The following is a 26,461-nucleotide window of genomic DNA, read 5'->3' on the forward strand; positions in this document are numbered from 1 at the left end:
GTCCAGTGGATACATGTTATACAGCAATGTGCCTGCTAGGGTCTGCAAATTATCACTTTTCCAAATGCTAACTGCTGTTAGCTCCCGGTCTCTGTGGCCGATGTAATTTCCTGTCCCTTAAGTTTCTTTTTTTCTTTTTTAAAGAGATACTACTAAATAGAGCGTTCTGGACAGGGCTGTTTTGGCAGGGTGATTGAACTGCTGTGGTGCTTCATACTTATGGTATTTTGACCAAAGCATGTCACAGACATGTTCATTAGGACACCAGGGAACTAGTTTAACTTGGAGAAATAAGGTAACATATGGGACCTTTAATATATGTCACTTGTATATCTGTTGTAATGGGTCCAGCCTTGTTGTATGTCTGTCTGTCCGTCCATTATTCCACTTAATATTAGTGGTGTGATGCTAGTTAAGGAAATGCTGTGAGCAGAATGTCAGCGGTTTCTTCTAATGCTGCACTCGCCCGTCTTTAGAGCTTATGCCGCCGCAGGCCTATAAGCGCATCTTCTTCACATCCTCTTTACTGTCATTAGCAGTGACTCTGTCTGACTCTGAGTTCACTGTCCAATCCTGAAGATTAGAGTATGAATTGTAGAAGTTCAGCCTCAGTATAAGTTCCTTTTTTTTGCAAAAATCTGCCGCCTGCATTGCTGCAAAATAAGCAACCGGGTATTGCTTAAAAGGACCTCACGTCCTGTAATTATAGATAATATGAGAACTTGTTTATGGCTTAGCGTGCTTTTGTTACAATCAGGCTGACTCCTTTAAGTTTTTGCCGAGCACCGACTGCCACCATGACAGGTTGTTTTCCTGCCGTTAATGATGAAGCCCAGCAGGAAGCCAGAGTGAATCCTGCTCTCTCAAGCAAGCCGGCAGAATGATGCACAGTAATCCTCTGCAGGGATTTGCTCTGCAGTCCCCTCTGAACCTCCTACCACCCAGATTAATATATCTCTCTTTCATACTTCCTGATTTTTTTCCCTCTATTTCTGTCACTTCCTCACATTTATTCTGTCTCTTCCACCAAACCTCTCTCTATCATGTCAAGTTTTTCTAAAGCTATCAGACAACTAAGTCTCCCGTCAGATCTTTGTGACTGAGCTGAAGACCTTTCCTGGCAATGATCCTTAAGCTCATCAGCTGACAGAGTTTGAGGACTTTGACTGTCCATCCATGCATGCTTGCTTGCTTGATCGGGCCTGCTTACCTTGCAGTTTACACGGGCAAATCTTTAATATGACCGGATTAAAAATGCGGGAGAGGGGTTTTAATACTATAATCTCTGGGATGATGGTTTCCCATGATTCAGTAGTCATGTCTAGCATAGGGATGAGGGCGGAGTGTTTGTTGTTGCAGTTGTGATATGGCTCACGTTTTGGATCGTCACACTGTTGCTATGTTTTATGCCTGAGATGATGAATTTTGGACCAATCGCTGTTGGTTTAATATTGATGAACAGATGATACAAAAAAAGACACTCACACCACTGTAGGCGGAAGGACACACTCGCCAAAATAATAATAATCATACTTTATAGACCGAAACAACCACATAACTAAGAAAATAAATATTTGAAGTTGATCTCAACTGAGTTGGCAATCTGAAAACCATTAGCAGTACATACTGTAGTACATCCATAGCAATAAATGTGTGTAAACAATACATTATAAGAGCTAGAGGCATCATCGAAAGACAATGAAAACCTCATACAACCAGTTTTTGAAGCTCGGTGGACTTGATGACTTCCAGTCCTTGAGGATAATGTGTGTCAGAAGCGCCAGAGAGGCTTGTGATAAATGCATGTTTTTATGAATGTGTGGAGGGGCTTGTGGGTGTGTATAAATCAGCATGTGTGTGTGTGTGTGTTTGTCGGTAGTTTCTCTTCCTGTCTGTTGAAATGCCATTTGATGCAGGGACGCCTTGCTTACTTCCTTGTAATGTAACGTTGTCGTTGCCTCAAAGCGGCAAAGCTATGAAATCACTCTGTGGGTTCAAAGAGTAAGGCTCAACTTCAGCATCCACTTTGACTGGCTGCAAACACCTCTTCCACTTTTGGGTTATTGGTTATGATACCACTGGATTTTACAGCATCTAGGAATATGAGGAACAATTTTAAAAGGATCTATGCAATGCGTCGTGACTCAGTTTTAACCGAAAGCATTGAGTATCACTAGGTGCTCACTGCAGGTTCCTATTTCCGGAGTGCGCCATTTCATGCACTTCCTTTTTTTACTTTTAAGTTTTCAGCAGGGTGAGTCTACAATGTTCATATGATTGCTGTGATTTATCACTAATGTGGCTGCAGTTGGATTTTTGTCATATCTTAATATCTTTTTTCTCTCCAATGTTTCACCACTTGGCATTGAGCACAGTGATGATAATTTCATTTCTTTTTGTTAATGTTTAAAAAGCTCCTTTTATTCTCCTTGACCATGTGTTTCAATGAGTTTTGTCAGATGCACACTTCTTCCTGCTTTGAAAACAAACCCCATTCTCATAAAGTCATCATCTATAAAAATCAGTAATGACTAAGCTGATGGTAAACAAGTCTGGCTGCCGATTTGGCAAGAGGAGTTAGTTTCATGCAAGCTCCCCTCTCGTGACTCCGCGGAGCAGCAGGCACCGATCAGAGGCATGCATATATTTGCATTCATTTGTATTATTTAGTTTCCATACCAATCAAGAAAAAGAAGCCACGCTTACACCGATTGTTTGAACTTTTGAGACACAGAGATGCACATATGGGGAAGGGCACCACTGTAGAGACACTGTCAAGTTTTGACGCCTCCTCCGCCTCAAACAGAGGAGCTAAAGGCTTCATCAAAAGGCCTGTGTTTTTAAAATAATAATGATTCAGTATTTCCGTCTGTCTTGCTGCGTTCCGCTTCCTTCTTTGTGTTGCATGCAAAAGCATTGATACTCACTCATGTGGTGCAATTTGCTCAGGAGTGCTGCTCTGCAAGAGAAAAATATCCCTTAGGGAAAATCGATGTGTAAAAACTTGTCTGAAGGCAAAAGGAATTTGCTCTGCTTTCAAAAGTTGAGCACAGCAGTGACTCATGTTGTTGCTGCAGTTATCATTACCTTTGCTGTCGTATGCGAGTGTGTACGCCACTGGCTGATTTGGCTCTCTCTCACTATGCTTTGCACTATGCACGATGTTTCCATAAGGATAGGACTATATGCTTTTATCAGTTTGCGGTGGTGGTACATAACATAGGCAACAGAATGTGTTTTTTTTTAAAGATGCATTATGTAATAAATCTAAAGCAACTGGCCGTAAAATCCTCCTAATATGTCACAGAGACTCGTATCACATACTGAACTCACCAACAACAACAGTACAGCCAAAATATTTGCATTAAAAAAAGATCTTTTGCAGACTGCAAATCATATTTATATTTTGAAATCATGTTCTGACATGTGGCGCCACCTACCGCCGTCAACCAATCGTTGCAGTCAGTATAGTCTCCGCTGCCGAGCAACCACGGGTTGCCATTTACGTCTAAGCTGCAATGGCGGAGAAAACAAGACCTAAAGACCTCGGGGTAGTAACCGTTTTTGGCCACATTGTTACATATGGCGCCTTTAAGTTAACTGCTTCTCGGTGTGGGAATAACGGGGTACCTCGCGATACATGGTCCACGATACCAATAGTATCACAGTACATCGATTCTGTGATAATCAATATTAGGGATGGCCCTATTATTGGCCCGGGAAGATTCGCCATTTTGACGCAAATCGGCATCAGCCTTTTTTCCGACGGCCGATAAGCGATGAATTTATTTATTTATTTAAAACTTAAAGCTCATGCTCATCTAAAATGCTCATTCTAAGTCTCATATGACAATTTCTATCTGTTTTTACTGTACACAGAAGTGATTTTCTTTGATCCGCTCTGGCTCTGTAGTTCGAGTCATCTAAAAATAGGTCTTATTAAGGGCCAGTTTGTTCCAGCTCCTGTTTATGCAGGTGCTCATAACTTCTTTTCCTCGACAGGTATGAGGTGTTGGAAAAATAACCATGATTCATCAGGTTTGGTCTCACCTCCTGCACCTATTCCACATTTTCATTTTACTGTGTCCTCGCTCCTGCGTTGTGTGAATATGATGACTAAGGACTGTACAACGTTTCATCTGCTTGGTTTTAAACAATTGCTTCGCCAACCCAAAACTTACCCTACTTTATTCCATGAATTTAACTAAAGTTGTGTTATAGTATGGCCGTGTTTGGGCAATGTATCGCTTCTAATTTGCCTATTTTATTGTTTTTTTTTTGGTGTTTTATTCATTTTTTTGTCTTCCTCCATTTCCTTCTTTAGCCCCAGTCGTATGACGCAGTGGAGCCCCTGGACCTGGAGGAGTTCTTGATGTCACAGCTGCGAAGTGGACACTCGGACCTTATGAACGAACTTGGAGACTTTCCTGAGGATGACCTGGAAGTGGAGCAGGTGGAGAAGGAGTGTCGCACTGTCAGATTCTCTGTTCCTGAGGATGGGTGGGTTGCAGAACAACAGTAGACTGTGGCATAAAACGAACAAGTTACTAAGTTACTCAACAACTCCCAATAAACTAGTACAGAATATAAAACAGTATATGAATGAATGGAACAGGAAGTTCCATTATCTACCGCTTTATCCTCCACATGAGGCTCGCAGCAGGTCGCTGGAGCAAACACAGACTACACCCTGGACAGGTCCTTGTTCGGACCAGGTCTTGAACCCAAGTCTATCTGCTACACAGCACATGAATTCCAACTACACTACCGTTCAAAAGTTTGGAGTCACCTATACAATTTACCCAAGTTTTTCAAGTTTTCCAAGTTTAAAAGTCACACTTTTATTCATCAAAAGAGTTGCAAAATGCATTTCTACGTGACTCCAAACTTTTGAATGCTAGTGTATACCCTATTTGATTGGGTACTAAAACCCCAACTCAAAACTCATGTAGTTGCAACATAAAAAAAATCAGTGGACTAAAAGAGTTTGTATGAATCTCAATGTCTATTTAAAACATTTACGTTGATCAAGAAGTGCATACTGAATAAAGATAACCGAGGAATGCAGAGTTGTCAGTTGTCTGTGAATGTCTCCTTGCATATTATCTGCAGTATACTGTACCTGCACATATCTTTTTTTTTTTTTTTTTTTTTTTTTTAAATTCTCCTCATCCTTGTCCTTCTCCTTGTAGAGTGGAGTTGGAGCCCCATGTCAGAGACTGCGTAAAGAGCTACATCCAGCCATGGCTCGTGGTTTCTCGGAGGTAAATATACGGTTTCACTCGGATACCTGGATTCATAACATACCCGGATACCTGGATAATAATCGTAAATGAATTGATGTTCAAATAATGAATGCTGCTTATTATGGATAGAGACTGTAGTAGCCGACTGTTGGCTGTCAGACTGTGCGACAGCTGCCAACTGTCTGAGAAGTTGCATGTGTCTGTCTGACAGGAAACAAAAGGCCTGAGAGAGCCTGATAAACATTATAGTGGGATCCTCTGTCTGATTCATTGTAGTGCTTTGTCTCTCTCTCTCTCCCACCTACACTCACAGACGAGACTTGCACTGTGTGTGTATGTTGCGCAAGACTTGTGTTTGTGTTGTTATCAGGATTGATTAAAGGGCAGAGGTGTATCTGTTGTAACCATGCATGTTGTTTTTTTCTGGTGTGTGTCTCTGCCTGCCTGCCTGCCTGCCTGTGTGTGTGTGTGTTTGTGTGTGTAAAGGTGCCAGGGGGATGGCTGGGGCGCGTATTCAGAGCGAGCTGGTTTACACAAACTCCTCCGGAAACAGACCTTCGAGTCCGATGTCCAGCCAGAAAGTCAACTGAAACCAGTAAGGAGAAAACTAACCATGCATTTGAACTAAGTTTGCAATTTATACAAAGGTTTAATAAATGAACCAATAAATCTTTAGTAAAGTAAGAAAATGTTACTTATTCAAACATGAATCCCTCACATTCTTTCTTTAACTTTCCTTAAGTGAAGTTTCACAAAGTCTGTGTTTCTTAGCCAACACTCACTCAATAAAGGATAAGTGTTTGTCCTTGAATCTTTTTCAGCTTACTCTTTAACCACTTTTAAACCAAAGCACTGATAAATGTTGCTAGAGGGAGAAGAAACAACAACACACAGATGATATGAACACATTTTACAAGGATAAGTTGAATAGCGTAAACATAGAATTTGTTTTAAATGGTAGTTATTGAACGTTAGTGATGCTTGTAGGTGGATCTACGAGAGCGAGAGTTGCCGCCATGCAGCTTTTGCTGAGTCGCGGGCTTGTCTTAATTCTAAGCTAAGCTAATTGCCATTCTGCCCTGGCTCCTTAATTATTGAACAGACATAAGATTGGTATCACTCTTCTCATCTCACTCTTGGCATAGAAAGTAAATATGTACTATAGCTTTTTCTAAAAAAGGGTCAAACTGCTGCTTTGTCCCTTTTTTTTGGGAAGAGGAGAGGAAAAAAAGGCTGTACGAGCTTTAGAATCACACTCAAAGTGTCTTTTGTAAGGTGGAGATATTAGTGAGAGCTGCATTGTAGTCTGTCCTGATCAATGCCAGCATGACTGAATGTGGGATGTGAGGGAGGGGTGTGAGAATGGGGGGTGGGAGGGGGGAAGCTTTAATAGTGAACACAACAGGGTTTTGTTAGTCCTCACACACTTGCCACTGTGGCACTAAACTTGAAATGCCCCAATTGCAATCAATTCTATTTACTTGAAAGGAAAGTTTTGTTCAAATGTATTGCATTTCATTTTCTTCTAATCTAGCATACACTTTTTTGTTATTATTTTTATTTTCAAAAGCTCACATCTATATCAGGACATGACCTCTTCGCTTCATTACAAATTCATGCCTTGTCCATCGATGTGATTTCGAGCCAGGTTCCCATCCTCTCTCCACTTCCCTTTTCTAAATGGCCAAATCTTGAGCTTCTTGCGTCAGGCAGTCGCAGCCAATCCAGCCTCAAGCTACTTACCCAACCAGCTCTCCTCACCAGCCCCCTCATAAGCCCCCCCTCCTGTTGTTGCATCCTTGCCAATTCTGGTTAATCACTCAAACCAAAAGGGCCCTCATTACCGCCGTTGTCTTCTGCATAATCTACATGCCAGAAAGCAAAGGGACAGAGCAGGGAAGAACAGCACTATTGTTCCTCGGCGCTAAATAGGTTGCTGCTTTTATGGTCCGGGCTGCTTTAGAAACAGCCCTGGGATCATGGTGCGATGGTGCTGCGGAGCCTCAACAGGGTGAAGCTTCACCAGAGTGGAAGCTTGGGTTCTGTCCTTGCCTGTGGTGTTAGAACTGGGTTTGAGACTGATGGGTGATGGGAGTGAAAGAGACAGGGACAGAGGGGTGGGTTAGGGGGGGGGGGACTGACCAAAGCAGTATGTAGCACGGGAGGTTATGCCTTACCCCAAAGCTAAGTCTGGGTGATTCCTCATGGTCCCCTTGACAAACTGGGCCCTCTCATTGATGAACAAATGACGTTTCATTCTGTTATTTTTAGTGTCAAGAGGGATTAATTGGTTCCATTTCTCTATATCACTGTATGTGCAAAGGTATATTATGAGCTGGAGTTATTATAATTCTACATTACAATACTACAATAATATAAAGAGACAGCTGAAACAAATGAAAGCAAACTATATACTAATATAGTATTAAAGCTAATTTCTCTCAATCAACTCATCACATTTCTCTTTAAATCCAGGATGCTTATGTTGAAATATTTTTTTTCAATTCATATACACTTGTATGACTTGGTGATTTCAAGAATTATAAATTGAAAACATTTGCAGCAGAATTCTTCATGTGCATTTTTTAGATTTTCCTCTCATGGCATCTACGTCACATCAGTAGATTAGGATTAACTCTGCAAGTTAATGCCAGGCTGTAACCTTAGCTGGGAAAGCATGTAAAAAAAAAAAAAAATGCAGTTTCTTGCATGCAGCTTCGTTGGCCATTGTTACTCTGGTTCAGTGGTTCAGCTTTTTGCTGCTATAATTCAAGCCTGCTGGGAGATCTCCAGTTACAGAATTTGATAAGTTAATGCACAACGTGTCGATACAACAAGCAACAAGTGAGTAATACCACCCCGCATGTAGTACAGGACGTTGGAAAGTCAAATGAAAAATGCACACACAATTGTCTGACTGTACATGTTCAACATAGACTAACACCAACCAAAGACTATTCTGAACATATGCCACATTCTAGTCAACAACGACTGAGCTTTGATCAGGAAAAACAAGAAAGGCTGTCATTGTCTCTCCGGCCAAAACTGACAGTCTGTTTGTTGTCTCTGCTGACAACATGTCCATAGAGGCTGTGTTTTGAATAAAGTGTATGTTGGCGAGTATTCATTAAACGCCGCGTTGAGTGTCGAGGTGATACTTGGAGGACCAGCTGGTGCTTGTTGAGGCCGAGTTCACGCATGAGTCGGTGTTTTTCTCTGTATAGCAGGGTTCAGTTGTCAGATTCACAAAACTTTATTCATTCCTGAATGACAAAATAAGGATCAGAGATTAAGAACAATGTCAAAACTATTTAAAATAAATAATTAAATATTCTCAGTGAAACCCAGAAAAACATAAAATTCTGACCAACAACTCTGTGAGATTCCCACTCTGCAAACAGGTTGCAGTATGACTGAAAACACCCAAGAAGCGCCCATGTGAATTCTACTGCTCAAAAAAACATGGTCATTCAGCTGTTGGGTGGGAACATTGCTTCTTTCCTCACCCGTCCCTGTGCTGCTAGTGCTGCTAATATTCAAAAGGACCAGATATTCACCAATGTATTATTCTTTCACTTGGGCCCATTTCCAATTGTTTTCTCTCTCAATGACACCTTCTTGGCCCATTATTTAGTTTTTTTCCTATTGCTCAACCCCTCCCCCCCCCACACATCTTTTCATTACCACCCTTTTCTTTCTGTCCTGGCCACCACCCACCACCGTTCTTTCTGTCTTTGCCCCAGGTCAAGTCTCCAACTCTAGCTGGCCTGAGTGATGACTCTGGCCGGACGCTGACCTCCTCCGACTTTAACCTGCGGTGTTTAACTCCGGACCAGAGAGTGGAGGGTCTGCTGGCCTTCAGCAGCCATGAGGAGCTGGACCGTTTTAACCAGGAGGCGCGACAGGGACATAGACACCCTGAGCTGTTTGCACTGTACCCACCAGCTGATGAGGTGAGACATGGAGTCAAAGTACAAGATTGCTGATTGATTGAGCTTCTTAAATGTGAATATTTTCTTAGTTTCTTTGCTCCATATAACAAAGAAATCATTCAAACTGAATCATTTTGGTTTGAGGACATAACAAGACATTTTTTTTTTAGCATTTTCTGCCATTTAATGGACCAAAAGATTAATTGATTAATCGTGAAAATAATCGACAGATTTACCGATTATGAGAATAATTGTTAGTTGCAGCTCTACCGCATACTGAAACTGACAAAATACCTTTGGACTTTAGACTAGAATGAAAAGTGAAATCTGTAGACATCACATGGATCTCTGGGGGATTTTTAATCATATATGAAAATAATCTTTAAGTGTAATAAATAGTTGCACCCTTTCTCTACATAGGTGCTGTCTTGATCAGGTTTCCCATAAAACGGAATTCGGTCTCAAGAGACTTCCTGGTTAAATAATGGTTAAACAAATAAAAATAAAATAAGGAAATACATATCTTAAGCCATAGAAAAAGTAATATTTGGAGTAAATTAAGTAAATCTTTCCATTCTGATGTTGACTTGCAACTTTAAATCTAAAAATTCAATCTTTTCCCTTTTTATATTGACATTTTTTTATGAATTTGTGTTCCAGGAAGATGCAGTGGAGATCCGGCCCATTCCTGACTGCCCAAAAGAACACACTGGAGACCGCATTCTGGTCCGGTGCCAGGCCATCAAGTATGTCATACATATTCGTTATAATGTAGGAGGGAGAACAGCGCTGACATTTTAACAGCTGTCTTCTGTTTCATAAGAAAATTGGACAAGAAACCAGCTGTTGGTTGTGTTAAAAACGTAAATAAATGACCCCCTCCGTTTATGAAAATGACTTGGAATTCTTGCGTTTCACATTCGATCATGAATTAAGAGTCTGAGTGAGCTGGCTCAAAATGACACGCAGTAGATGAGATGGATAGAGCACTGTGGGAGGGTGGAGGAGTGATGTGCAGGAATTGTTCTGCAGAAAATCACTGTTCCTCCCTCTCCCTGAGGGATTGGTGTACACTGCATACTCAAAAAACTGCCAATGTTTGAGTTGAATGCATTTTTCAGCTTGCTATGGTTTGGCAGCTTCATTTCAGCTCTTTTGACCCTCATTTCAAACATGTCATCACTTACTATAATCCATGTTGTCACTTCTCATCATAACAATCATCCACAGTAATAGAATAGAAGAGGCAGAAATAGAATAGAATTTGACCACAGCAGCTGGAAGTACTTGGGAATGGGAATGCTGATATTCACTATACCTTGCACCTTTTGCCTCACTCGCTAAATTACATTTTCTCCTCTTGGATTCACAGGTTTGAGATTGATATTGAGCCCGTGTTTGCCACAATGGCCTTGTACGACCTGAAAGAGAAGAAAAAGGTGAGGAAATTCTAATCTTGCCTCAGGGTTGTTTCTAATCTAAGAAATATGAGAGTTTGGAAACTTTTCTGTGTGTGTTTTGTTATGGAAACTGTCAGAATGTCTCTCAGATGATGTACTCATGATGAATTTGAAAACTACACTTAAATAAAAGAAACGCAGAATAAACATCACAAATTCATTTTTGTAATATCATAACACAAAATGCTGTTTTAAAACGTAAACCTCCTATACAACGTTGTTATAACTGATCTCTATCAATTTAGAAAATCAGTCTGGATAAATAAGGAACAGCATCCATTTTTTAAAGCACAAGTCATTTCTGAGATAATCTGTTTTAGTGCAAGAATCCTTCATTGTCTTGCCTGCTAGCACTGTGTCTTCATCTGTGTCAGACTGTGTATGAATGGGAGTGAGAGGAAACTTGTGTCACTGCACTTTTGAGTCACACAAGTCATTTCAGCTTCCGTGCCCATATGTGGCACTGACGCTGAGACCGCAGATGTGGTGACGGTTGTCAAATAGGGCAAAAAAATAATTCACATTTCCTGAGAAAAATGTCTGAAAAACATTAACACAATTGCACGTTTTCTTCTGTCATGACCATTAGTACGTCCTGCATAATCTACAAGGTTTTTACGTCTCATCATCCTCATCACATATTTATGCTCCTGGGGTGGTCGTGTTTTGGTTCTATCGCCACTAATACTGCGCTACATTTTCCCAGTCAGCCACGATGGCTGTTTGCATGTTTTCTGTGGATTTACACAGCTGGATTTTTTGGGTGAAGAGGATGGAAGGACTTAGTCTGTACTTAAGTGCTCATGGATCTCTCAGATGAGATGGGGTTTATTAAGCCTCCGGCCTTTCCCCTCGTCTCAGTGGTGCGCAGCTGTTGTCTAGCTTGATGCTCTAACGCAGGCAGTCAAGTTCAATAAAGCAATTCAACAGCCCCTAATTTTGGAAATGACCTATTAATCATCAACGCTGATCTTGGGATGCAAAGGAAGCAATATACAGTACCAGTCAAAGGTTTTTCTTGTATTTGTTTTTATTTTTAAGGCATCCAAACTGTGAAGGAACACACATGGAAGTATGTAGTAAACAAAACAAGTGTTAAAGGAACCAGAATATGTTTTATATTTTAAGATTCTTCAAAGTAGCCACATTGGGCTTTGATGGCAGCTTTTGAACATTCCTGGCATTTTCTCACTCAGCTTCATGAGTTAGTCACCTGGAATGGTTTTCCAAGAGTTTTGGAGGGAGTTCTCAGAGGTTCCCATTATGTTTGAGTGCATCAGCTGTGTTGTGCAGGTCTGTACAGTGAATAGTCATATTTGACAACTGTTCTAATCCTTGTAATGGTAAGAATGACTCAACTAATTAAAGAGAAATGACAGTGCACCATTACTTTAAGACATGAAGGTAAGTCAGTTGACACAAAATGAAATTTGAAGGATGTACAGAAGTTGTTACAGTGTCCTTTATGTTACATTGTCACAGGCCATCTTGTTGAAAGTGACTATATTTTAGACATTTTTGTATTTGCATCACATTGGATTTTACCTTGTATATATTATGAATAAATATTATGAAGTATGTGTTCTTATAGTGGGAGTGGCTGACAGTCACAACATCTAGCTACGCTAATGATAATTGAAAGTGAAAACATTTGCGTTGTGCCAATTGAGGTTGCACAGTTTTTGTATTATGTTAGCCCTACGCTAATGCTAATCGTAGCCTCGCTAGCTTACCTTTGGAAACAGGTTCGCCAAGTTAGCCCCAAATTAGTAGCATGCGTATTGGTGAATGGACACCTCGTCATTTCATTTCATTACCATGTTCTGCGGTGAACTGTGTGAAAATGTCTCACCCACCGCGAGGACAGCCTCTTCACTCCCACCTCCCCGCTCCAGACAGCGCAGCTGCTGCTGATGAGCCGCTGCCTGCCCGGTGTAGCGTGATAAATCAGCGAAAGTGCGGCATGATAAATCAGCGAAAATTCTTATTCCTCCAAAAAAATTTAAAATCAAGGATGCACACCATCGGGCCATTCTCAACCCATATCCAAAGTCTTAGGGCGATCTGACTAACGGTTAGCGAGATATGCCTGTCACAGACAGACAGACAGACAGATGCAACTTGCTTTATAGATAGATTATCTATTCATTATTCCATCTATTATGTATCTGCCACTGTTAGGGGATTAAGAAAGTTCTATTCTGTGCTGAATTGGAGTTCTTCCATATGGAGGTTAATCCAACTTCATGTTGAGTAGGAGAGACACATCCAGACCGTGAAAGACTTTAAAAATGTATCCCTGTGTGAGTGAGGAAGAAACTGTTGAGCTTGTTTTGTCTGCGATATAATTGTGTTAAATCTTGTCGTTCTTTTTATTGCTCTTTTGCTCCAAATAACCGTTTGTCTGCTCCTCCTGAAGAGTGTTATGTTTCTTATTATCCAATATCTACTTCCTCATTTCCCCGACATCACATGCTCTCTCCTGTCTCCCCGTGTCCCATGGGGAATCATGTTGCTATGTCTGTGTTTGGTTTTCGTTCAACGTCGGTTTTGTTGTTTTCACATCTGTGAAATCTTCAGCAGATGTTCGGTTAATTCCAAATAAAACTACGGCTATTAATCATGTCCCTCTGGTCCCTGAGCCGAGGTGCAGACAAAGAATCTGACCCACCGAGTGGTCAACTTAGGATATCAGATTCATGTATATTAAAACACAGGCTTTAGTGTATATATGGAAACAAAAACTATACGTTCTAATGGGGGGGTTATAAAGAGTGATAAGAACAAGACGACAGCATTAAGACATACAGTATGTGGTGGATACTCAGTCTCCTGCTGTTCCGATAATCGGTTTGAAGCTTTTTTCATTATTAAAACTAGATTTCTGATTGTTTTAGCTTCTTAAATGCGTAAACATTTCTTTGCTTCTTTGCTCGACACAACAAAGAAATCATTAAAACTGAAACATTTTGGTTTGTGGACAAAATGAGACATTCGAGAACATCTTCATTTCCAGGTTTGACGAACACTGATCAACGTTTTTTCACATTTTCTGACATTTCATGGACAAAACGATTAATCAAGAAAATAATCAACAGATTAATCGATTACAAAATTAATCCTTAGTTGCAGTTCTAGTGCTATTACACAATAGGTCCATTAGTATTGCTTAAATCATGCAACATGGCTGCTAATGCTAAGCTAAGCAGTTCTGAAAAGTGTACATCTGAAAATAATGTTATCTTATATTATGTTAGGATTATTTCCTCATATTTCACAGAATCCACACACACACACACACGTGCAGACTTGACATGTTTTTCTGTTTAAATGCAAATTTGAAGTTTTCCGTACAAGTCAGCTGCCTTTGATTTCTACGAAGTTATTTGTCAGTAAGAGGTAGACTCGTCCGCTGAGACCATCTGAAACAAATGCTCTAATCTGTACCTCATGTGAAAGTGAACGGGGTCATTTCAATCAAAAAACGTGTGCAGGGGTTTATTTTTTTCCAAGACTTTTTGGGGCAATATTAACAAGATAAGATTTTACCAATTGTGATCTACCGAGATTACATCTCCAGAGTGTGTCATTTGATCAGTGTCCCTTTAAGATACTGGGGTTGGTTTTGGCACACGAGCAGTCTGCCTTGGTGTGGTCAGTGTAATGGACGTCCTACGGGATGAGCAGAATGAAAAAAAAAAACGGCAGTTAATGGCTTTCCAGTGGATAGTATCACATGACACATATGGCCAGACCAGACCAAGACATATGGCTGTGTTCCTAGCCTCAGGTCATTGGGGATCTGAGTGGAGAAACAGTAGAGTGGACTGAACAGATGATATTTCAGGATCAGTATTTGGTTTATATGAAACCATGTATCCTGGAGTCTTTTTTTAAAACAAATTCCTTTAGATTTCAGCAATATGGCTGTGGTGTCAAACGTACGGCACGTGGGCCAGAACAGGCACTCCAGAGGGTCCAATCTGGCCTGCAGGATGAATTTGTTAAAATTTCACAGTATGATTTAATCATACTGTGAAATACCATATTTTTCAGTTCCAGATACCTGTGACTAAATTTTTGTGCCTTTGTAGATCCATTGTGATATGAAAGTTGTAATGCAGTGTGGTAAATGGTAAGCTTCAGTATAATATTAGGAACAATTTGGAAAAACTTGTTGTTTATAGGTTATTATGTGGTTATCTTTCCGGTCCGGCCCCCTAGAGATCAAATTGTGCAGTATGTGGCTCCTGAACTAAAATAAGTTGACACCCCTGCTGTAGTGTGTAACTTTTTATTTATTCATTTACATTTACACCATTACTGCACAACTTTCTCTTGTGTTCCTCAGTGTGGTGGTATTTGGATCTCATGTTGTCTGGTGACATTCCACGCTGCTCACAGAGTGTGCCGCATTTTATGTCACAAATGTTGCAGGCAAGGAGGCGAAACTGCAACAGGTACATGAAAGTGTCAGAAGTGGGGTGTCTACTGCTAAAAATAAACCTTGATGTTCAGTCAGGCAGCGCAATCATAATTTAAATTGTGAGCAAGGATTTTTTGGCTTCATCCAATGCAAAGCAAATCAAGTGCTCCCTAAACAACCGCCTGATTTCATGTCTGCATGAGCCAATAACAACTGCTGCTGTTCCTGCACCATTAAAAACGTCATAGAAAGTCATTCATTTCTATCTCCTTACAGATATCGGAGAACTTCTACTGTGATCTGAATTCAGAGCAGTTTAAAAACTTCCTGAAACCTCACACGCCACACGTGGATCAGTCCACCCTGGCCAGATCAGCCATCTTCTCCGTCACCTACCCTTCCCCAGATATCTACCTGGTCATCAAGGTAAAAATGACATCCATACCAGCTATCGAAAAAGAACAGTGTGTCGCAGTTTTTATATACCCTGTAATTCAGTGTACATCTCTTGCTCCATATACTTTGCCTTTGCCGTTGAACTATAGATGTTCTTTTGTGTCGTTAATGCTGAGATGTTGATTTGGCTCATGTACTTCCTGTCCGTGTTCCAGATTGAGAAGGTTCTCCAGCAGGGAGAGATCAGTGACTGTGCTGACCCTTACATGACACTGAGAGAATCTGACTCTTCCAAGGTAACTTGATCATTTCTGCAAATCACTATAAATGTCATGTACAGTGTGTCTTTTTTTTTTTTTTTTTTAAAGGCAATTCATTGTATTTCATCTCTAGAATAAGGACAAACTTGAGAAGCTGCGAGGCCAGGCGGAGGCGTTCTGCCACAGGCTGGGTCGCTATCGCATGCCTTTTGCTTGGGCGACCGTTAATGTCATGGATGTCATCTCGACTGCTGCGATAGACCGTGATGTCACCGACTCTGATAGTTTAAGAGGTGTGTGTGTTTGCTTGTGTGTGTTGACCTTATGAGTGCCCTATGCTTGACAGGAATCTTTGTGACGACTTTGCATTTTTAGAGGTCCTTTCCTTTGATTGTGTGTATCATGTGACCTATCACCTTATACACTTTTTTGTTCTTCAGCTAAATCCAGCAGCATTGACCGGAAAGCACAGCTTCCAAGGAGGAACTCGGAACGTTTCAGCACCATCGATGATCAGTTTTGTAACATTTCTTCCTTCAAACCTGCGACCATCACTATCAGCACCATCTTCAAACAGGTTGGATTGCCACACACACACACCTGGCTGACATGTTAAAAAATGTGTACTTCTTTCTTAAGACCAATAATGACAATGTAGTCAGCCCAGCCTTGTCTCTGCTATTTTCTTAAAAGGCTGCAACTGAACTCATATTATAATGCTGTATTGTGCATAATTCACTCATTAACTGGGATTTAAATTGACTCTTTGTTTGTGTATGTGTGTGTCTCAGGAAGGAGATCGTTTGAGCGATGAGGACTTACTCAAGTTTCTGGCTGATATCAAGAAAAGCTCTACTCCACAGAGAAGAATCAAGACAATACCAGGTCATCTCTCATTTTATTTTATTTTATTTTATTTTGAAGGTACAGTCAGCAGCCACTCTGCTTAGCCTGACTGGACAGAGACTTAAATTTATCAGTGTGCAACTGTAAACGATGACACATTATGGGTTACCTTGTGTTCCATACCGCTTAAAAGAAATGTTAATCTTTTCACAAATGCATACAATACACAAACGCATGCAACATAACTTCTTCTAAATGTAGAAATAAAAATATATACACTGATTATACAAATAAAATCAACATAATAGACAGGAGGGGGAAATAGGTTGTTGTTAATTGTTATAAAAGCAGAAGTCTGTTCTTATCTCGTGCATTTTAGGTTCCATAAAACTGGACATGTCCCCGGTCATCGATATGCCGCTGGGATGTTTGTCCACTGAGCTCATCCCTCTCATACCAGTGGCAGAGAAAAACATTCGTCCTGTGAAAGAGGTGCTGGAGTTCCCATCCAATGAGGTTTATGTGCCTCACACCATTTACAGGTTAGTCACATGGTGTGTTGTGTCGCTGAGTGACCACACACTTTTTTTCTGTTCATACAACAAAACAACCTGATCCAACAAGTATATTTAAAAAAAAAAAAAAAAAAAAAAAAGATAGTCAGATGAAACCGCTTATGCCTTCATCCCCCACAGGACGAATTAAAAAAAGATGGTTTTTAAAAAACAAATGAGTCAGAGCCTGCAGTTTGAACAGGTTTGTTAGCTCTTGCAGTTTTTATTGCTCTGGAAAGCCAGAAGCAACGAGAGCTGTCATGCTATGCTTGTCGCTCAAGAGCTGACATCACTTTGAGCTTTTGCTCCTTTTTGGGTTATTTTTAGGCATTTTCTGTCCATGAAACCTGCAAAACTGCAGCGTAGTTCAACAGTAACAAGGCAGCGGGGGTTTTGCTTCTACCCAAAGTTCAGCTCTAAAATGGGTTCCTCTTGTTACAAAACATTAGTAACTTCATGTGTGAACAAATCCTCTGTAAGGTAATTACATGCTATTGTTCTCTCAGCATTTGTACAGTAGATTGTGTGGTAGGTCCCCATATTCTGGATTTCAGGACAGATTACAGTGTTGTATTTAAACCACTAAAGGCAACTCTAAATTACGGGTTGTTTTGATTTTTTTTCTGTGACATTTACTGTCACCTTACCATTACATGACTGAGGCGTTTTTCTTAGGAAACAGTGCCACCTAGTGATGTACATTATAACTGCATTTTTTTAAATGAAATAATTTTACATTAAGTGTCTCTGTGTCATTATCTCCACGTGTCTCTATAGGAACCTCCTCTTCATTTACCCCCAGAGGCTCAACTTCGTCAACAGACTGACATCAGCGAGAAACATCACCATCAAAATGCAGTTCATGAGCGGAGAAGACACCACCTGTTCCCTGCCTGTGAGTGCTGCTGTTTATCATCACTTTTACATCACATAAATATTATGTATTATGATGGTGAAAGGTATTTCTCCGGATTAGTTTAGTAAGCATGCTTGGTAAAAATGTGTACATTATATAAATGAACAATCGGTAACACTTTAGATTAGGGAACACATATTAACCCACAATTAACTAGGTGCTTACTAAAATAAGTAGCATACTAGCCCTTTATTAGGAATCATTAAGAATATATTAACACCTTAATCTACATAACCTATAGCTATATATATGTATACTCCTACATAAGGTAATAGGTGCTAAATATTTACTATTAAAGGGCTAGTATGCTACGTAAATGCATGTTAGTAAGCACTTAGTTAATGTGTTCCCTAATCTAAAGTGTTACCAAACGATTTATTTAACTTCTGGAAATACATACTCTGATGTTATCATGTTAATGTGCATTGGTCAGTGTTAATCTGAATCTTAATTTATTACATCTGTAATTTGTGTTTATTCTCAGGTCATTTTCGGGAAATCTGGTGGCCCTGAATTAATGCGCGAAATCTACACACCCGTTACCTACCATAACAAGCAAGTACACTTGACTGATGATATTATTTGTGACAGCTTCATTTTGTTACATAGGCAGTCTGGGGTAACTCCACATCTCTCCTCCTTTCGTTGTCTCAGGTCTCCAGACTTTTATGAGGAGGTGAAGCTGGCTCTCCCGGCGTTCCTGACAGAGAGACATCACTTGCTTTTCACTTTCTACCACATCAGCTGCCAACAGAAGCAGAACCAGAGCACCAGCTGTGAGACACTCATCGGATACTCTGTGAGTAGCTATATATATAAATGGAAATGTTATAGTAATGTACAGCATGTCGGTTAACAAATGAGCTATCATAGCATCACATTTATTTAATAGTAATACAAGACAAATACAATTAAGAAAGATCAGCTGCCAGGTGTAGCATATACAGTCTGATGTTAAAACCCCTGTAGCTGACATACTGTTTGCTTCTGATCCAGTGGCTGCCCATACTGCATAATGACCGGCTGCAGATCGGTCAGTTCTGTCTGCCCATCGTCTTGGATCGACTACCTGCCAACTATTCCCTGCACACGCCCGAGGTATGTACGTCCATCTGTGTCATTGTTCACAGAAAGAGAGCAGAGAGTGTACCTGGATCGCCGCTAAAATCTACTATACTAAATACTACATTTCATACATGTAGGGCTGGGCGATATGACCAAAACAGTTAAGATAAAAATGATTTGCTTCAGTCTTTATTATCAAATGATCATGATCAATGAACATTTCTAAGGTAAACAATTAAATGTGAATGCTGTGTCATCTCAAAGAGTTTTTATACTGTGCATAAACACATTATCGTTATGTACTGAACCTTTGTTATTACTTATAACAAAGTTTTATTGTCATATAAATATATATATTATTAGTGCCTAGTCCTTTTCTCTGTTTTTAGGTAAAAGGTCATAGGCATTTTATAGCCTGGAGAAACATGCAGACTGACATATATTTCCCTGTGTAGAAACTTCCTCCTCAGGTTCCTCCAGTGAAGTGGATGGAGAGTCATAAAGGACTTTTCAACCTGGAGATCCAGGCTGTGTCGTCTGTACACACACAGGTGAGTTATGTTTGAACGCACAAACACAAACACAGCGATAGGATGACGGTCTGTCATGCACCAGACATTAACGTAAACCTACATGTCGTCATCCCTCTTATCGCCCCCACATTGTTCCCGCTCGTGCAATTTTCTGTACCAGGACAACCACCTGGAGCGTTTCTTCACGCTTTGCCATGCCCTGGAGGGCGGAGCTACGTTCCCTCTGCGCGTCAGAGAAGAGAAAATTCCAGAGAACAAGCTGGAGCACGAGCTAAAGCTCAGCATCGTCTCCCTGTCCTCGTCCAGTTTAGAGCCTCTGGTCCTCTTCCTTCACCTGGTGTTGGATAAACTCTTCACCCTCATCATGCAGCCCATGGTCATTGCTGGCCAGACCGGTGAGGGAGTACATCCATTTAAATGATTGGGTGTTGCAGTGAAATAACAACACACCTGGGGCCCAAACATTTTTCAGTCAGTTTTTAGTGTTCAAAAATATCAGTGAAAGAGTTAACTGGTCTTGTATCTTTTTATGTGTATATATTTTCATAGGGTTAGTTCAGCTAGTCATGCACGACTGTGGCAGACGTGGTCTGAGAATGGGGAATTTTGAAGAGATTAACACATGTAGTTTATAGTCCTCATTTTATCATCTATAGCTTGTAGTCTTTTTGTTAAAATACCTCCAAACCAAATTTCCCTTTTCCCAGTTATTGACCAGTTTAAGTATTTTTCCATTAGTTGGTTTAAACCATAACATATTTGTGATAGGTGTGCAAATTGTCTTAGAATTCATACAATTCATTCATGCTGGCAACCACCACTAAAAATATGAACTCATGCTTTGAAGCCTCCAGAAACAGCCTTCAGTCACACTGATGTTCCACTCATTTTCTTCTAAATATGGGAACATAATTTACAAAATTGACATCATATTCTATTGAAGAAGAGTTGAAACTTGTGACTGAGACTTTAACTCCTCAGGAAAATGTTTCCAGATGTTATAAAACAAGTAAGGAGGCGTAGTGTCCCATAGACTATGTACTGTACTTGAAATGCTTAAAAATTAACAGGCATTTTTCATGAATATTAACTAATAAACTTGTGTTTACCACTGTGTTCCACAGCCAATCTGGCACAGATAGCCTTCGAATCAGTTGTGTCCATCGTCAACAGTCTTCATAACAGCCAGGAGTTGATCAGGGACCAGCAGGGGAGGAACAGCCTCTTGGCGACTTACCTTTACTGGGTGTTTCGTCTGCCTGATCCCACTCAAGACGTGACAATTGCAGGTAGTGACACATTGATTTCTTACCATTTCCTCTTTGTGGCACATTTCCTGTGATTGTTTCTGTTTTGGTTATTTTAAGAGCTGAAAACCAGACTTGTGTTTGTGTGTCTGTGAATGTATCTGTGGTTAGGTATAGACGGTGCGATACCTTCGACAGAGAGTCGTTACAGCACCATGGGTCGGGCCACAGCGGCCACAGTCGGGAATATGCTTCTCCAATCCAGAATCCGCAGCAGCAGCAACCCTGACATCCCTGGCCCTCACACGTCTGCTGAAGACGCTGAGATTAAAAACCTCTTCATTGCCAAGGTATGCATGGTTTCACCGAATCAAATCTTTCTGAAGGTCAGGAGACTTCAATTTTATTCACTAGTGGAGGCTGTTCTAGATGCTGCGAGACTATGTTGTTCATAGAGGACAATAACATTGATTTCAAGTTTTAAAATTGAACTTTTTACCATAATATTCTCTGAGAGCCATTTCCATCGCGAGGCTCATAAATGGTTTTATATATTTATATATTATATTATATTTATATATTTATATAACAAACTAGGGATCTCCTGAAACAACTTTTTCACTTCACGATACCGAAATTGTAGTCTTGAGTATTGGCCGATATCGATCCGATACAATATCAATACAGATCATACATATTTGGATTACTTATTTTGTAGTGTGGAATGTTAGAAAAGACTTGATCAAGTTATATTACTCAAACGGAGAACAATAGTCAGCAACAGTATGTATGACAAAAGCAACACGCAGAGCCCATGTGATCACAATCGAAGTGCTGGAGCGGAATGGACTGCTTCTATTGGAGATTTTAATATCGTATATATATATATATTTAATTTTCCCTGTGAAAATTCCCTGTGTGTCATGTTTCACGTCTTAATACAAACCTGTCTGGGAGGACGGCTGGATGTATTAATTAAGGAATATGGCTCATTATGATTGTAACAGTGGTATTGTTGTGGTTCTTGTTTCCACATGAACCCTTTTTAGTGTGACACACATATGAAGAGGGCGTGGACGTTGTGTGTTATGTTATGAGTCTTTCACTCAAAACTGTACTTGTAATTCCTCTGTTGGTGTGGACAGGAATAACATGTTTTGGACTTGTGTTATGGGCAAACAATAATCCAGTATCCACTGTGCCATTGATATTTGAGACCATATCAGAGACCTTTTTAATTCACATGCACAGCACAGTTCAGTCCAGCCTTCATCACAGGTAACTATTAACATTCCCGACCAACTGGAGGAAGCACCATTTCTTATTGATCACATGGAGAATCGTGGAAGGCTCCAGAGATACATGTTTCACGTTTATTTGCTCAAGTTCCTCGATCCTATGGATTCATATTTATTTATACAACTTTTCATGTTACAACCTGGAACATATGACGTTTGTATAATAAACGATTGAGTTAAAAAGTAGAATTAACCACTTGATAACCTGATAATGACAGTCTGCTGTAACATGCACAGTCACTCAGCTCACCACACTCCCTAATACACACAAAAAAGCCCCCCCCCCCAGTAATTTGGTATTCATTCCCTCAGTACATTAGGTATTGTAATAGACCACGAGCCACCCACTCTAATGAAAGCATCCATCATGTTCAACGTGATGACGGAACCTGCTTGTGTTTTCCGTCCCCAGGGTCTCAACAACCCGGGCTGCCGCATGTCCACCTATGTGGAAGTAAACAACCACCAGAATCCCGCAGGAAACACACGTCCCTCAAACAGAAAGGTGAAACGCTTTAATTTCTTAATTTTGACTTTTGCATTTTCTCAATAACACAACATATTGGATTTTGATCATTTTCAGCTAAATGAGGTTTCTATCAATAAGTGTCAGTGGGAAAACAAAACATCTCTATTAAAAGCATAATTTGATGTCAGTAACGATAATAATTATAATTTTTATGTACTTAATAGTAATTGATTGATGGTACATTACAAAGCTCAAGCTACTTAATCAATGCTGTCAGAATTATCAGTGCATTGCAGACTCTGAATTAACACAAGTGACCACATGGGGGCAGTGTGACACTAAGGACAGCAATACTGCCACTCTTTAGTGTCCTGTTTCTCCCCTGGTCATTCAATGCTCAGCCAGAAATGATTTCCCACTTAGTTTCTCTGGAGATGTACTGTATTAAATTAATCAGCGATCACCACAAAAAGAGGCCGGATCTCACTGTAGTTTGTGTGTTTTCTGTCTTACAGCAGTTTCACGAGGAGCTGGCCCTACAGATGGTCGTCAGCACGGGGGTCTGCAGAGAGAACGTGTATAAATATGCCTGGTTCTTCTTTGAATTACTGGTCAGTTTGTGTTTACGTGTGTTTGTGCGCATGCTTTTCATGTTAGAAAAAGATGTAAGTGTGATTGACACCACCCCGTTATTGAAATTCACAACATAATTCTTGGGTTTTGAAAGTGAATTATCTTCCACGTTCACGCCGATACCTCCCGTTTACTATGTCAGTCAAAAAAACATATCTAAAAGACACTCACTTTAAAGGAATCTTTAGTAATTTGAGTGAAAAATGAGAATAGAATATGATAAATTAAGATTTTATTGTCAGGCCGCATTTTTTATCAAATCAACTTTGCATCTGTCACGTTACTTGGCACGTTGAGTGATTGTGTGTTAATCATCAGATTAAATCACATTAGTCTTTGTCACTGGAATTTTCCATGCAGGGTTCATATTCCATGATTCATGTTTGTTTGCTTGACGTGTGATTGCTTGAATAGGTGAAAAGCATGGCCCAACACGTGTCTTACCTGGACAAGCACAATGTCCCTCGAAGAAATCGATTTTCCGACCGATTTAAAGACGACCTGACCACCATTGTTTCTGTGGTTACAGCAGAGATCGGCACCATCCTCGTCAAACAACAAAAGGTATGGACAATGCTTGTTTTGGCGGAGGCAGTTTCGGCCTCAGTGGTCATTATGTCAGCGGTGCCCTCTACACCGCGGGTCGGCGCGATCGACAAGATCCACTTAGCTCTGTTTGTTGATTGTTGCCGTTTTTAGGAGGTAGAGCAAGCAGAGAAAGTCAACATTAGCCTGGCCTTCTTCCTCTATGACCTGTTGTCTCTCATGGATCGAGGATTTGTTTTCCAACTGGTGAAAAACTACTGCAACCAGGTGAAATAACACAAAACATTTGTGAACAACTGCATTTTGCTTGTGTAAAACCCTGAATAAAGTGATCAATTTTGCCTGCTTTCTCTCCTAGATGTCGGCTAAAAGTGTTTCCATGCCGACATTGATCAGCATGCGCCTGGAGTTCCTGCGAATCTTGTGCAGTCATGAGCACTACCTCAACCTGAGCCTCTTCTTCAGCAGCCCTGCGTCTGCCCCTGCCTCGCCATGCCCATCCATCTCCTCACAGGTCTCTCCTTTTACCATCCTTTATTAGCAAGTAGAAAGAATAGAAACAGTAGCCCTCTTGAAGAGTAGTTCTGTTCGTATGAAACAAATATCTGACCCATATTTCGTGGTTCTCTTCATCGCAGAGCTCTGGTTCGAGTAGTTTCCAGGAGCAACAGAGGATCTTGGGGCTGTTTGAGCTTTCTCAGGATTTCAAGCATCAGCACTACCTCTCAGGTCTGCTGCTGACGGAGCTCAGTGCTGCCCTCGACATGGAGTCAGAGGGGTAAGGAAACACAGACGTATTATAGCCTTCCTCCTATAACCCCATTACCACAAATCTGTAATCTAAGTTGGTGCTTAACCAGCTTTCTTCAAGTCATGTCACATTATTTTCAGTGAAAACTAAAAGATCGTAATCTGTAAATGTAAATGTAAATGTTATCAGTTTATTTATAATGTTATTGGTGGATTCAGGTACGACATGTGATATGTGTGTGTATTTTAAAGGGGGAAAGTCCAGAGAAAGGCCATCAATGCCATTTACAGCCTGCTGTGTTCTCATGATCTTGACCATCGATGTATTAAACCTGAAGTTAGAGCCAAGGTGGCTACTCTCTACCTCCCCCTAGTGGGGATTATCATCGACTCAACAAATTACCTGGATTTCACTGGTAATCACACACACACGCACATTTACATTGATAGATTGAGTTTTAAAGTTTGCAGCCAACCACAAAAATGTCAGTGTTTTTCATTTTGCATTTTCCGCTGTTGTGATGCCGTAATGTCATCCTTTTTCTTTAACCTTCGCTGTAACTGTAATCCCCAGTGAAACATGGACATCATAGCTGTGGAAATGATTTATTCTCATGTCTATTTTAGCACTCCGGGCTCCCTACCTTCAGTTAAACACAGTATTTGACCCTGTTTGTCTCTGTAGTTTCTGACACACGTGGCGGGAAGAACAAGACGGGCGTACCTGAGGATGACCTTGAAAATGTCCCACCCATCAATCAGTCTGTTGCCTTGGCGATCGCCGGGAACCCCTTCAACACACTGGGGCGGAATGTGCTCGTTTCCATGGCGTCCATGGTAAAATTTTGAAATGATTTTGTTAATATGAAGGTGATAAACTGAAGTAAAAAAAAAAATCATTTTTAAAGTTCATAATTGCATGTGTTTATGTGTTTGTGTGCGATTGTAGCTGTAAGTTGTCTGTCTCTGAACAGGTGAGCTGCTGTGAAGTAGATTGATTAGCTGTCAGAGCTGCACACACAATTCATCCATCGTGGAAAAACCACACATAAACATACAGTACACACACATGCACATACGCACACACACAGACGCACACATCTGCAGGAGATGGTTTATGGGCAGGCATTGGCATCATAAGTGAACAGGGTCGTCCTCCCTGACAAACACATTCATCAAGTGTAGCTACAGCAACAACACAGGCAACGAAAAAACTGACTGCTGCCATTCTCTTTGGCTTTCATAGCTTTTTCCGAGCGATGAATCACTTTTTCTTTGTTGTTCGGTTTAAAAAAAAAAAACTAAGTTTGTGCCATCAGCCTGGGATCAATCACAAATCCAAACATGGCGGCTTCCAGAGTGCTCTTCATTTCGAGGCTGTTCCACTAAAAACAATATTTGAGTCTTTTTTACTTTCAGCAACAGAAAGAAATGTTGCGGCTTATTTTCAAATACCCAAGTGAAATTTGGTGAATATGTTTGCGACAAATGTTGATGACGCCGGTTCTGGTGAACTCCCCTCTCTCCTGCTGTGGAACAGATACCTCGAAACTGGGTTCTTGGTGGGAGACCTGGAGCACTAGGAGGTTAATGAAAACATTTATCAAAGCTGCCACACAGTATAGCAGCGGTAGCCCTGTATAGAAACAATTCATCATCACACAAATGAAAGTAAATGACTTTGCAGTAGATTTAGCACCTATTAAGATGGGAATAAGAGCAACGCTTCACTGGAACCAACATGAAATCTGTCTGTCTATGTCTACTGTACAAGTCAATGGGACTTGTTTTAGCGGAGTCATGTTTGGGCTGTTTCTTTCTTCTTTCACTATATTTGTTCCACAGTTATGTTTTTGAAATGACTTGGCACAAATGTGTTGTTAA

At 40.5% G+C, this 26,461-nt stretch overlaps 1 protein-coding gene across 1 annotated transcript in view; it reads left to right on the forward strand.

Annotated features, from left to right (window-relative positions):
* dock8 (dedicator of cytokinesis 8) overlaps window positions 1-26,461 on the forward strand; it is a gene marked incomplete at its 5' end in the record, with an annotated part of 53,716 nt that overhangs the window by 9,487 nt on the left and 17,768 nt on the right. Inside the window, 28 exons of the mRNA XM_083905167.1 lie at window positions 4,325-4,500; window positions 5,193-5,264; window positions 5,733-5,841; window positions 8,990-9,199; window positions 9,839-9,924; window positions 10,551-10,617; window positions 15,341-15,490; window positions 15,676-15,756; window positions 15,854-16,013; window positions 16,161-16,297; window positions 16,512-16,605; window positions 16,946-17,108; window positions 17,898-18,015; window positions 18,521-18,591; window positions 18,691-18,835; window positions 19,033-19,134; window positions 19,557-19,652; window positions 19,795-20,029; window positions 20,759-20,923; window positions 21,053-21,231; window positions 22,592-22,684; window positions 23,164-23,259; window positions 23,696-23,845; window positions 23,981-24,094; window positions 24,186-24,341; window positions 24,466-24,605; window positions 24,830-24,993; window positions 25,263-25,414. Coding sequence (XP_083761293.1) covers window positions 4,325-4,500; window positions 5,193-5,264; window positions 5,733-5,841; window positions 8,990-9,199; window positions 9,839-9,924; window positions 10,551-10,617; window positions 15,341-15,490; window positions 15,676-15,756; window positions 15,854-16,013; window positions 16,161-16,297; window positions 16,512-16,605; window positions 16,946-17,108; window positions 17,898-18,015; window positions 18,521-18,591; window positions 18,691-18,835; window positions 19,033-19,134; window positions 19,557-19,652; window positions 19,795-20,029; window positions 20,759-20,923; window positions 21,053-21,231; window positions 22,592-22,684; window positions 23,164-23,259; window positions 23,696-23,845; window positions 23,981-24,094; window positions 24,186-24,341; window positions 24,466-24,605; window positions 24,830-24,993; window positions 25,263-25,414 — 3,681 coding nt within the window. The remainder of the gene's footprint in view (window positions 1-4,324; window positions 4,501-5,192; window positions 5,265-5,732; window positions 5,842-8,989; window positions 9,200-9,838; window positions 9,925-10,550; window positions 10,618-15,340; window positions 15,491-15,675; window positions 15,757-15,853; window positions 16,014-16,160; window positions 16,298-16,511; window positions 16,606-16,945; window positions 17,109-17,897; window positions 18,016-18,520; window positions 18,592-18,690; window positions 18,836-19,032; window positions 19,135-19,556; window positions 19,653-19,794; window positions 20,030-20,758; window positions 20,924-21,052; window positions 21,232-22,591; window positions 22,685-23,163; window positions 23,260-23,695; window positions 23,846-23,980; window positions 24,095-24,185; window positions 24,342-24,465; window positions 24,606-24,829; window positions 24,994-25,262; window positions 25,415-26,461) is intronic.

Source organism: Microchirus variegatus (genome assembly GCF_963457635.1).
Source record: "Microchirus variegatus genome assembly, chromosome: 18".
Classification (NCBI taxonomy): Eukaryota; Metazoa; Chordata; class Actinopteri; order Pleuronectiformes; family Soleidae; genus Microchirus; species Microchirus variegatus.